At 33.9% G+C, this 12281-nt stretch overlaps 1 protein-coding gene across 3 annotated transcripts in view; it reads left to right on the top strand.

Annotated features, from left to right (window-relative positions):
- The window catches only part of LAMA4 (laminin subunit alpha 4), a 177433-nt gene that overhangs the window by 119014 nt on the left and 46138 nt on the right, over window positions 1–12281 (top strand). For all 3 annotated transcript variants that reach the window (XM_074187397.1, XM_074187396.1, XM_074187398.1), the window contains exons 13-16: window positions 2421–2569; window positions 5168–5309; window positions 5827–5923; window positions 10366–10482. In XM_074187397.1, the coding sequence (XP_074043498.1) occupies window positions 2421–2569; window positions 5168–5309; window positions 5827–5923; window positions 10366–10482 (505 nt within the window). The remainder of the gene's footprint in view (window positions 1–2420; window positions 2570–5167; window positions 5310–5826; window positions 5924–10365; window positions 10483–12281) is intronic.

Here is a 12281-nt window from a genome sequence, read left to right as displayed (position 1 = left end):
AGCCTTCTCCCAGGTTTGAAGGACTATCAGCTGGAAAAGAGATTAAACTTGTTTTATTTGTCCCCAAAGGGCAAAACTTGAATCAATGCCTAGAAATTGCAATCCATTGCAAATACAGAGCACTGGAATTGGAGTCTGGGAGACCCCAGGTTTGATTCCTACCTCAGATGCTTTTTGACTTTGTGACCTCTCTCATAATCAGTTTCTTTATCTGTAAAATGAGAGTGTTGCTTTACATGACCTATAATATCCTTTTTAGCTCTAAATCTACGGTCCTATGATTTATAACATGGGAACAATAATAATAATATCTACTTCACAGGGTATGAGATGATGAGATAATGTTTGTAAGATGCTTTAAAAACCTTAAACATTGGCTATTATTGTTATTAGCAATAATAGAAAGGTGAGAAAGTTGATCTTTCACAGTTTATCAAGTTTATCACAGAAAAAGGGTTGGAAAATGAAATGATTAACTATATGAATGCAACCATGCAAGAGTTATCTAAAAATACCTTTGGATACAAATTAATCCTTTGAGTTCATTTCCATAAGAGTATGAATGAGAGACTATGCTTCTGGGTGGTTTTTACAAGTCAGTTCACTGACTCCAGGAAAGAAACTCAAAGAATCTAGTTCCTGACTTTACAAGAAGGCATATGGAACTAGGAAAAAGGCACCTGAAACTGGGATAGCAGAAAGAAACCAAAAAAGTGGTCAGCTGCCTAGGCATCATGCTGTTTGAATCATTTAAGCATAAGGTATTTGGATGTAGAAGCTATATAACTGAAATCAACTCTCAGACTACAGACTACTCAGAGGTAATTCTATATCTCCTTCCTCTCTTTGAACTTTTTCATGGGAATCTGAAACTTTTTTCTCTTTCCTAGGAAAAGTATGTCTACTTTTTGTGTTTTGAATATTTACTTCTTTATAAACAGTGTTGACCACTGGTATTTTATGGTGGGGGAATATTTTTGGAAATACAATTGCGAGGAGCAAAGTATGGGGCAACAACCCCAGAGAAGGGAAAGAGGTAGCTCTAACACTGAGGCATTTTGCTAAAAGGTCTGTCTCTAACTGGGGTCTCAGAGTGAATAATGAAAACTACAGATTCTTTGATACTACTTCCACCCAGAGTAAAAACTTGTGTGTGTGTGTGTGTGTGTGCGTGTGTGTGTGTGTGTGTGTGTGTGTGTGTGTGTGTGTGTAATTGTGTTTTGTTAGATACTAATCTGGGTGGTGCAGTGGATAGAGCACCAGCCCTAGAGCCAGGAGTGCCTGAGTTCAAATCCATCCTCAGACACTTAATAATCATCTAGCTGTGTGGCCTTGGGCAAGTCACTTAACCCTATTGCCTTGCAAAAACTAAAAAAATTAAATTAAATTAAAAAAAGAAACTAATCTGGGTAAGAAGAACAGTAACATAAAGGATCAAATAAGAGTGGCTGAATAACCTCAATCTCTATCCTCTTAACTACAATCATTATTAACAATAATTAACTACAATATTAACTACAATAATTAATATATAGACCTATCCAAAATTAGGATAGGCTACCTCAGAATATAGAAGGAGTCCCCTTCACTGAAGGTCTTTAATAAAAACCGCATAAAACAATTGAGGTACATAATGGAGAGAATTCTTTTTCAGATGTGTTGAACTAGATGGGCCCTGACGTACTTTTCAACTCTGAAATTTATGATTAGAGTTTTTCACTTTTCAAATTATTTTATTACCTGCCTTATGGATCATCTTTAATAAAGGTGGATTTCTAGTTTCAATAAGGCTTATATTACTAAAGAACTACAATAATGTTGACAACTATACAACCATGAAATTTATTTTAAACAGCTTTCACTGTTTCTTACATGGAACATTATCTTAAATGTACCTAATCAGCAATGGGGAAACATGAGCTACTTTTTGTACTTAGAAAAGTTAGATCAAAGCTTTTTGGTTGGATAACATTTTCATAAATGATGCTGAATTATGACACAGAAAAGCATTCTAACTTAAAATCTAATAAGAGTCAGTGAAAAGAGAAGACCAAAGAGAAGACAATTATAAGCAAACAATTCCATTTCAGGTTTTCAGAGCTATATTTCATGGTCAATTTCATTTTCATCCAACTTCTATTAAATATTATAGTGCCTTTTTTGCATCATTCAAAAGGTAGAGAATACACGTGTGTGGTACAGCAAAAACTAGAATATAACAGAGAACAATGTTTTTTTACAATACCTTGGTCCCAACATAATTCTCAGAGATCAACTTTACTGCTCTTCTAATTTGAGAGAATGAAGCTTAGTTTTGAGTTTGTTGTTGCTGTTATTTTTTGGTATTTCCTAAGAGTAATAATTTTGAAGTTCTAATAAATTTGTTTTTCTTATTAATTTTCATCTCATATTTTCTTTAGAATGCATCAGGAATTTATGCAGAAATAGATGGAGCCAAGAAAGAGCTACAAGATAAACTCTCCAATTTGACTACCCTCAATCAAAATTTGGTCCAGCAGGCTATAGACCATGCACAGGACCTTCAGCAACAGTCTAATGAGCTAAACAGGTAATTTCTTACTGACGTGACCTCTCACCAATATGAGACCAGGGAATGCTGCATAAAATATTTTTTCTAAAGACATCAAGCACTTTTCATAAGTTTTCATCCTCTTATCGGTCATATTTTTTATACAAAAAGTCAACTTTCCATACCCAAGATATAAAGTGAAGCTAATTGGGAATTAGGAATTAAACTGACTTCTGGTAAGTACTAGAGCCAATCAACTATGCCTAGCAGAAACTGTTTTATTTCAACACCTATTAAGGGAAAATCAATTAACAATTTTCCTCATAGCCCCTCATAGAGTACTATGTATCCTTTGGGCAATCAATAAATGTTAACTAAATTGTATCAATGGAAGTAGAATTGACTTTATGAACCTGAAGCAACAGAAAACAGTAATAATATAACAGAGAACCAAAAAACTAGAAATTATAAATAAGAACAGGTAAAGCTGATGGATAAAGCCAGAAACAATATTAGTTTTCACATTTTCAAAGACAATTTAAACCAACTCATTATCATCAAGAATTTAAAGTGTTTTCAGTCTTCTTTTTTTTTCATTTTTAAACCTTTTAACTTTCAGATCATTCTAGGAAAAGGTACACATATCTTTTTAGTAGTATCCTAGTTTTAAGAAATATTGCAAATATTGCATTTAGCCTATTATTAAGGGATTTCTGATGATGGAAAATTTTAAGTAATTCAATGAATAGTTATCATAAATGTGCAATGTGAAAGACACTATGCAAAGCATGGGGTTCTTGTTGTTCAGTCATTTTGTGCTGTCATTCAGTCATGACACTTCATGACCGTATTTGGGGTTTCTTACTAAAGATACAAAAGTGATTTGCCACTTTCTTCTCCATCTCATTTTTCAGATGAGGAAACTAAGGCAAATAGGGTTAAAAGATTTGCCCAGGGTCATATAGTTAAGCTAAGGCATTTCAAGTATATATTTCAAGACAAAACTGAAAAAAGAACAACAGACTTCCCAACTATAGAAATCTTCCCAGTTATAGAAAGCTTTATTTATAGAAATCTACAGTGATCTGTTTTGATCATTGGTGATTAAGTTGTGTATTATAAGGAAATAGAAATGACATGTAAGAAGATGAAGTTGTGAAGATTATCTGTATCTAATCAAATATATACTGAAGGCATTATGTTGAAGGCATTACAAATAAAAAGTACTCCAAGATCCATTTTCAAGATTATTCAACAAAAAGACTTTAAAAGAATAGAAAACTATCCCAAATTATTTTATTACCTCCAAAACAGGCAATCTGTTGACATCGATAACTACTGGCCTATATGCTTATTTCCCAATTTCCATAAAATCTTTACATAAATAGCTGGAACATGTGGAAGTATCTTTTATGAAAATATGAGATGAGAAGAAAGGTGATTTTTCAGACAGTTTTCAATAATAGATCACTTTTCCTTAGTAACATAATTGACTTGGAAGTATAGAGACTCTAAGAGTCTTTTTGTTTTAAGAGTCTATTGTTTATTTCAGATTTAAAAAGCAATCTAGCAGTAGAGAAAGACACAAAGTTAAAGAGTTTCCTTCAACAAAGTACTCCTCTGTACACATTAAAATTATGCAAGATTTTTGATTACTACTATTACAATCACAGGCATCACTTTGTTCAATACTACTTGATCAATGTTTTTAAAAAAAGCAAAAAACAGAGTAAACATTAAACAAAGCATAAAAAGAGAGAAATATGCTTTAAAATGGCATTCAAGAGTTGTCATAGATGATGTTCCTCTTGCCCAATGCCACCAAAAGACAGGAAAACCAAGAGTCCTAGGAATAGCACTCCTTCCCACCCCCTTAGATCACTGACTATAGGCTTCCAGTCCTATGCCTGATACCATTGTCCAATGGAACAATTTTTTTAAAGTTGGTGCTCAGTAAGTGCCTCGGAAGTTACCCTCATCTCCTGAGTATCCAGGAGAAACATTAATGAAAATTCATTTCTGGCTGCTTTGCTGCTGTACTCATAGGACCACTTTTCATATGATTTAAATTTTAATCTCTATGGCCTCTCCCTATTAGAAAGTGAGTTTCAGGAAGTCAGAGATTATGTTTTGGTACATAGAAGGAGCCTCAGGTAAATAGTGATAGCAGCAGAAGGAAAAGACTACAGATATATAATTGTACCTAAAGAAAAAAAAATGACTTAAGAAATCAGTGTTAGGAAATCTGCATTCAAAAATAAAAACAAGAAAGCAAATCTGCTACCTTTAAGAGAAAAAAAATTAAAATGTCCCTATTCATAAGACTTTTCTCAATCACAACCTCCACTACCCCCAAGCACCAAGCTACTATAGAACCTTCCTCTCTAAGATTACCTTCCAGGTAGTCTACATATCTGGTATGTATCTATTAATTTAACTACTGTTGTTTTTCTCCTTGAGGACAGGAACTGGCTTTGGTGATTTGTTTTGTTTTTTGTATTTCCCCAGGACTTAGCACAGTGCCTGGCATCTTGTAAGCAGTTAATAAATGCTTTTATGATTGATTGTTTGAAGTTTGGAATAGGAAGGAGAAATGATGAAAATGAAAACCATGCTTTTTCCCTGTCTTTCTCACAGGAGTCTGCATAGATTGGATACTAATGGGTTAGTACAGAAGGCATTAGATGCATCAAATGTCTATGAAAACATCATCAATTATGTCGATGAGGCCAACGAGTCAGCAGTACTAGCATTGACTATTACAGACAGAGTCAATGATGTAAGTCTTGTGGTTCTTCAATTTGTCTACTTGTATAAAAAGGATAGAAAGGCAAAGAAGAAGAGGAAGAGAAAGGCAGAAAAAAAGGAACAGGTCAGGGAAGGTAAAGAGGAAAAGGAAAGAACCAAAATCAGTTTTATTAGGTTTGAAATGTATGGCTTTTGAAATTGTAATATTCGAGTGATGGCAGCTCAAAGGCATCAAATAGCATATTCTCCCCCAAAAATGGTTTGACCTAAGTCTATGGAGAAAACACTGTGAAGGACAATTTAGATGTCTACTTTATACTTAGCGATCCTTGAAAAGTGCTTAAGCTGGGGGAAGGAAGAGGAAACTTAGAAACACCAGGGAACTTATTTTCTCTTTGTCTCATCTGACCTTAGTCTGAATTATAAAAACAGAATTGGAGGAATTTGGTGGAGGGTGTCTAGGTAAATTAGTACAATCTGAACCCCAAAACTATGAAAAACTAAATTTCTGCTGTGATTCTCACTCTTTTTTTCCCATTAATTTGTAGGCTGTAGGTGGGATTGACACTCAGATCACTTACCATAAAGATGAAAGTGAAAATCTTCTCAATCAAGCCAAGATATTGCAAGCGACAGCAGATTCTAGTAAATATATTCTCTTCCTACTGCTTTTTTTCCTATCATGCCATTATTTAATTTGGATAGGCATTTCAGAATCCTAAATTAAAGAGTAAATGATACTAAAACAATAATACATTAGTATTACCTGATAAGATTTTATGAATGAAAAAAAATAATCTATTTTTAATATAATGTAGTATAGTAAATTTTGTAATACCTAGAATTATAAGTGGATGGGGTGTTAAAGATAATAAAATATTTTGGTTATTAAAGTTGTCGCTAATTTTAAAAGAACACAGTATTTTATACCTAAAACTATTCATATTCATGTAAATATTCCAGTCTATTACTGGGATATAAAATGAGATCTTTTGCACATTCAAATTGAAGATATCTGTCCTTATGTTTCCATCTGTGCCCGAGTAGTCAGATCATTAGCTCATCCTACAATTCATATGAGTGACTATGTCAAGAAAAAATAGAGGCATACTCCCCCCCACCAGAACCATTGGGGATGTCAGCCATAGCCAGGAGCAGGGCATGAAAAGTTCTGTCCTTCCATTTTTCAGAGAAGCAGCTTAAGCTAAATAATGTGTCATTTCCTTGGTATTCCCTAAATTTTGTATTACTAATTTCAGTCGTTTTCCTTGGACTTTAAACCTTCTCTTTGCCTGACAACCTATACATGAAATCATCTCAACCCTTGTATCTGTGTGCCCCAAAGTTTAAAATTAGCTGACATATCCCAGCTTTCTAGTATAGGCCAAATCTGACATATCCTGTCTACTTTTTTAAGACTCGGAAATAAAATTGAAAGTAACATTTTCTAATCTATCCTGGATGATTCATTAGATACTTCAGGTTCTCTTTTGATGGCCATTGTTATAAACATTAATTATGATTGATCCAAGATATAATATGAACATAATTTCTGTTCACAATCAAATGTATCACCCTGAAGCACTACAAGATTCTAAAGGATCTTCTGCATTATCGTGGAAATATCAAAATATCTTTTGTAATTTTATTTCAAGAGGTTAAAAACTTGATAAAATGGACCAACATGAAACTTTTTGTTCAAAGCTAGAAATATCGATTCTCAATTCTCATATTAAGTTTCTCTGTACTCATATCATCACTCAGAAATATATCACATTAATATCTCAAGGATCTATGATTCCTTTAGTGAACTGCTTATTCAAATGTACCTACTGAGGACATTTTTATTACATGATCAGTGAGGTCCCATTCATCTTTGAATTTATAATCAGAAATTAATAGAAGTGTGGAGATGGTAAGTGATTAAGCCTTGGTCACACAGCTTGTGTCAGAGAGACAATTTGTACCTAGTTCAGTTTGACTATAGGTCAAACTATCTATCCATTCTGACATATTACTATGAAAACAATACTATGAAAAACTACAATTTAGAATTTCTGATTGTTTGGAGGCTGGATTTTTATATTTTATTCACAGTGGATTACATGTTGTTTGACATATAGTTAGCAATTAATAAATGTTTGCTCATTGATTTCAACAGTCTATGGCTATGTCATCAATTAATTGGTGGCTAGCTATTGAGCAGGTCCCTTTTGAGTGTGTCTAAAATTCAAAATAAGTTTCAGTTCTAGAAACTATAAATATAGGCTGGAATTTGAATTTTTCAGGTAATCACATTTTTAAAAGTTCATTTTTCAAGACTGTTGCAATGTTTTTATACTTTTTCAGTCCTAGAGAATACTGAATAAATTTAATAAGTTTTTGAAATATTCTATTTAATTAATCTTTCTAAAGAAACTGTTCTTTTACTGAATCACAATTGAAAAGCCAATGTATTTGAACCTCATCATCAATTCTGATTTTTTAATGTATACATTTGCTTATCTTGCTGCAAATCTATCAGCCTCATCTTACAATAAAAGAATAGATTTTTCTAACTAAAGATTTTGAAACTGCTCTATCACTGTCTTACTTTTCTCTCCCATGGTTTGAAGACCATAATCAATTAAAATTAAGTGAGTCACATGAGACTTTCTGCTACAGTTTCTTAAATATTTTCATTCCCCTTTGATAATATGAAAAAACAGAGTTTCCCAAAGTGCTTCTTCTCCTTTCAACAATGTGTCAACAAAATTCATGGGAATAATCTCTTAAAGACCAAAAATAGACTATTTCTTCAGGATTCCATTTTGCATGTACAAAAAAATTCTGTCGCAATATTATATGCTCTTTTGTACAATTGATAGGGCTTGTAACTATTCCCTGGACTTGTCTCTTCAGATCCCTCCTCATTTTGATAATTGGTTTGTTGGGGTGGGAGATAAAGGAAGAAATGCACAGGTATACCTCACTTTACACAATAAGTATATTACTGAAAAGTTGTCCCTAAATTAATATTTGAAAACCCAATGCTATGTTTCCTATTGCATTATAATTAATGACATGTTTAACATTTGAACATTTCTGAATGATGTTCAAATGGCTGTAAAAATTAACATGAGAGTATTAAGATCTTCTGTGTCCTAGTTACTATATATTTCTCCCATTTCTATCAAGTACTTAATAGTTTATAATAATTTTTTTTAATTCACTATACTGTATACCACTTAAAAGAATCCTTTGATAAAGCCCATTTTCCTCAGAATCATTTTCTTCCATAAGGGTCCAAATGAAACAACTTTCTCCATCATCTTCCAAAGTCTCCAAATACCTTATGGATCCAATTCTTCTCTAGCTCTGTACCTCAACAGATTCCTTTTAATATTAGAAATAGTAAAGTAAAAGAACTGAAAATTTATTTAGAAAAAAATTATAACCATACTATTTCCAGTATCCTGCATAATATGCTACTTAAAAGTGGTTAATGTTTGCTGAAATTAGATGATAAAGAAATAAAGGAACATTTCTGAATAGTATTTATTAAGAAACTCTTCACAATATATAAAATACTAAATACCAACTAGGATGGCAAAACAGATATAGACTATGACTTCTACTAAGTGATATGGCTAAGTAGAGATTCATTCATTCATTTATTCATTTAGTCAAGAAGCATAATTAGGTGTCTGCTAGGTATCAGGCACTAGGCTACATTTTGGGGATACAAAAAAAGTAAAATAAAATAAAAGCCCAAATTCTTAAGGAGCTTAAATTCTACCAGAAGCATGCATTGCACATAAAGACAACTGACTTCTAATAAACATTAAATATTCACTGTTTATATTTTTAAACAGCAAAGGGGAAGTTACAAGGGTCATTCAGGTGGAGAAAGGGAGCATAGTGAGATATGAAGAAGCTATATATTGTTGAATGTTAATAGTCACATTTTGCCTAGAACTTTGATATTGAACTCAAATGACATTGAAGTTAAGAACTGGACTAAAGTCTTGTCTTAAAATAAATTGGGTTCTCTAACCCTGAGCAAATCACTTTTAACCCTGCTATAATTTACAGAGAAGATATATTTCTAATGGAATCACAAATTCAGTCCTCATCCCTAGCCTTAGTGATAAAGTGGAGTGTCCAGAACAGGGCAAACAAAACAATGAGGTACCTTGAGTCCATGTCATGTAAAGATCAGCTAAAAGAGCTGGACATATTTAGACTAAAGAAAAGAGGACTCAGTGGAGAACATGGTCACTGTTACAAATACAAATAAAATATTACCACCTTTATGGTTTGTTCTGGATAGTCCTAACTTACAGCCAAAAGTCTACACTGATATGCCAAGTCCAAAAATTCATCCTATTTGCATTATTTGTTCAATTCATCAACGCCTTCTGGATACATCACGTTTATATCTGATGCATCTAAGTCTTCTCCAATTGTACCACAATCTAGACTGACCTTTCTGATCAACAGATCAAAACTTGATGTTGAGATGTTCTCAGAAATAATGTTTGGCTGTGTGTATACAGCCAAAGTCCCTTTCATCCTTTGCAGTCCCCTCAGACTAATTTGTCACAGCGAATTGGTATGATCTAAATTCTTTACATATTTTCTACCTTCAAAAAAGAGATGAGGGTCACTAGGTGGTGCAGTGGATAGAGCACCGGCCCTGGACTCAGGAGTACCTGAGTTCAAATCCAACCTCAGACACCTAATAATTACCTAGCTATGTAGCCTTGGGGCAAGCTACTTAACCCCACTGCCTTGCAGAAAGAAAGAAAGAAAGAAAGAAAGAAAGAAAGAAAGAGAGAGAGAGAGAGAGAGAGAGAGAGAGAGAGAGAGAGAGAGAGAGAGAAAGGAAGGAAGGAAGGAAGGAAGGAAGGAAGGAAGGAAGGAAGGAAGGAAGGAAGGAAGGAAGGAAGGAAGGAAGGAAGGAAGGAGATGATCTGTATGAAAAATATACTGTCACAGATGACACAATAGGAGAATATCAGGATTGGTAGTGAGGGTCATCATTGCTTTCAATTATATTAGGATTTCTGAACTCTATCAGAACTTTTTCTTTTCTTTCTCCAAAGGCAATGAACAGGCTGTGACTGAGACCAGCCAGCGTGTGGATGAAGCCCAGGCTCGAAAGAGTGTTCTGAAAAACAGGCTAAATGAAGCTATTAAAAAACTTCAAGCAGCAGAGAGAGGTAAGAGATAATCAATAAAAACAAGACAGCTTTTTATTTATCATATTATCTATTGAACGCATATTAAACTTGACATTCTAACGAGATAGCATTTCAGAAAGTAGCAGCCTCTTCAGAGCTCATACCCAATGCCTAAACTTGGCCATCATTTCTTTGACCCTAACTGTTCATAGTCTCTGCAACACGCCACACACAAATTCTTATCGTGTTAACATTGTGTGAGTGAAATCACAGAACCATATTAAAAACCCTGGCAACTGTCTTGCCTGATCTGAAACTGTAGTGTTATTATCTTAGGGAAATAAGTGATAGAAAGTAGGAGTGCATTCTCAAGCAATGGAAGGGTTACAATTCTTTTTCAAATTTCACATATTGCAAGAGAAGGAAGATCTGCCCAATTGAATCAAACACATGCATTGTGATTCACAAGAATCCAGTGGAGTTACCTATACTAAGGATGGGACATGGAGTGCTAGTAGGGAAAAGAAGGAAGTATTAAATAGATTCCCATTTTTTTAGAATGGTTAATTTTTTAAAAAATCTTACCTAAGAACAATAGAAGAAAATGAAATTTGGGTTTCCTGTGAACTCCAAAATTTTTTTCAAACACTCATGGGGTTAAGACCTCATGAGTTTATTGCCCCTGGCATTTCCCTTGTGATTTTTAACCTAAGGAAATAGATGGATTCTCTGTAAATTTATTTCTAAACCTAATAAAAGAGCAGTGTGAATTTCAATTTTAGAGGTTATTTTTTAAATCTTCTTGTCTATTAATAATTCTTTTATAACCCAGTAACCACAACAAAAGTTATGAATTTATACCACTCAAGTTCAATCTTGTATTTCTTCATATTAAACCCATTCTTTCTGATGTGCCCCATGCAAAGTTTCCCCTAGAAGCAGCGGTAGTGAACTCATTTTTAGGTATAAACAGCAAAAAAGAAAGGCCCTCTGCTCCCTTGTAAGCATTCAAAAAAATAATACTTTAAATATAGGACAGACTTTATTTAATCTTATTAAACCACAAAGGACTTGCACCTCAGTCCATAAACAGTCAAAATAATTTTCCCACTTTCTCCATTGATTCTCATCTTCCCAGGAATATATGTAGTCCTATTGACTTACAGTATAACTTTGATGTTGACAATTTACTACTCAGTAGGAGAAAACACTTAGGATCTCTTAATAAGCCTCATAACTCACAGTGTCAGTACAAAGTAAAAGTCCAGATTTACTTCTTTGTATTGATGCCGCTCAGGTCCAACTCTGGTCCTAACCAGAAACATTGGTCAAGAATAGACTCTCTAGACACAAAAGGCTGGCTCCAAAAATATTTATGACTGTCATTCTACCACTGCTGACTTGGATTTCTGAAACTCCCAGTTAAAACCAAGTACCTGCCTCTGTAGCTACCAGCCCAGTGGCCACTTCCTTCCCAGGAGAGGCCTCACAAATGCATAAACTATGTTTTAAGGGAACTGAGTCTGAGTCTCCATTTGTAACCTTTGTTCTTGGCCCTCTGGCAGCTCCAGTTTTATCTAGTATGTTTCTGCTCACCCCTTTAAAGGCCAAGCTTAAAAATACTGATTGTAAATCAATTAATCATCTTAAATGTGATGTCATAAATTCAGTGGTAATATCAGCAGTACCCAAACAGACTGCATCAATCTTAGCCTTGATAATAAGGAATCAACCTTGACAAAGGAGTTAACCTCTTCAAGAGAATATAACACCTTATTAAAGGTTTTAGGGCCATAATCTACATTGTGTCTTTGGAGGATAGTTATTCATAGGCTCAA

This window comes from Macrotis lagotis, chromosome 5, assembly GCF_037893015.1.
Source record: "Macrotis lagotis isolate mMagLag1 chromosome 5, bilby.v1.9.chrom.fasta, whole genome shotgun sequence".
NCBI lineage: Eukaryota > Metazoa > Chordata > Mammalia > Peramelemorphia > Peramelidae > Macrotis > Macrotis lagotis.
This window is presented reverse-complemented; position numbering and strand designations above follow the sequence as displayed.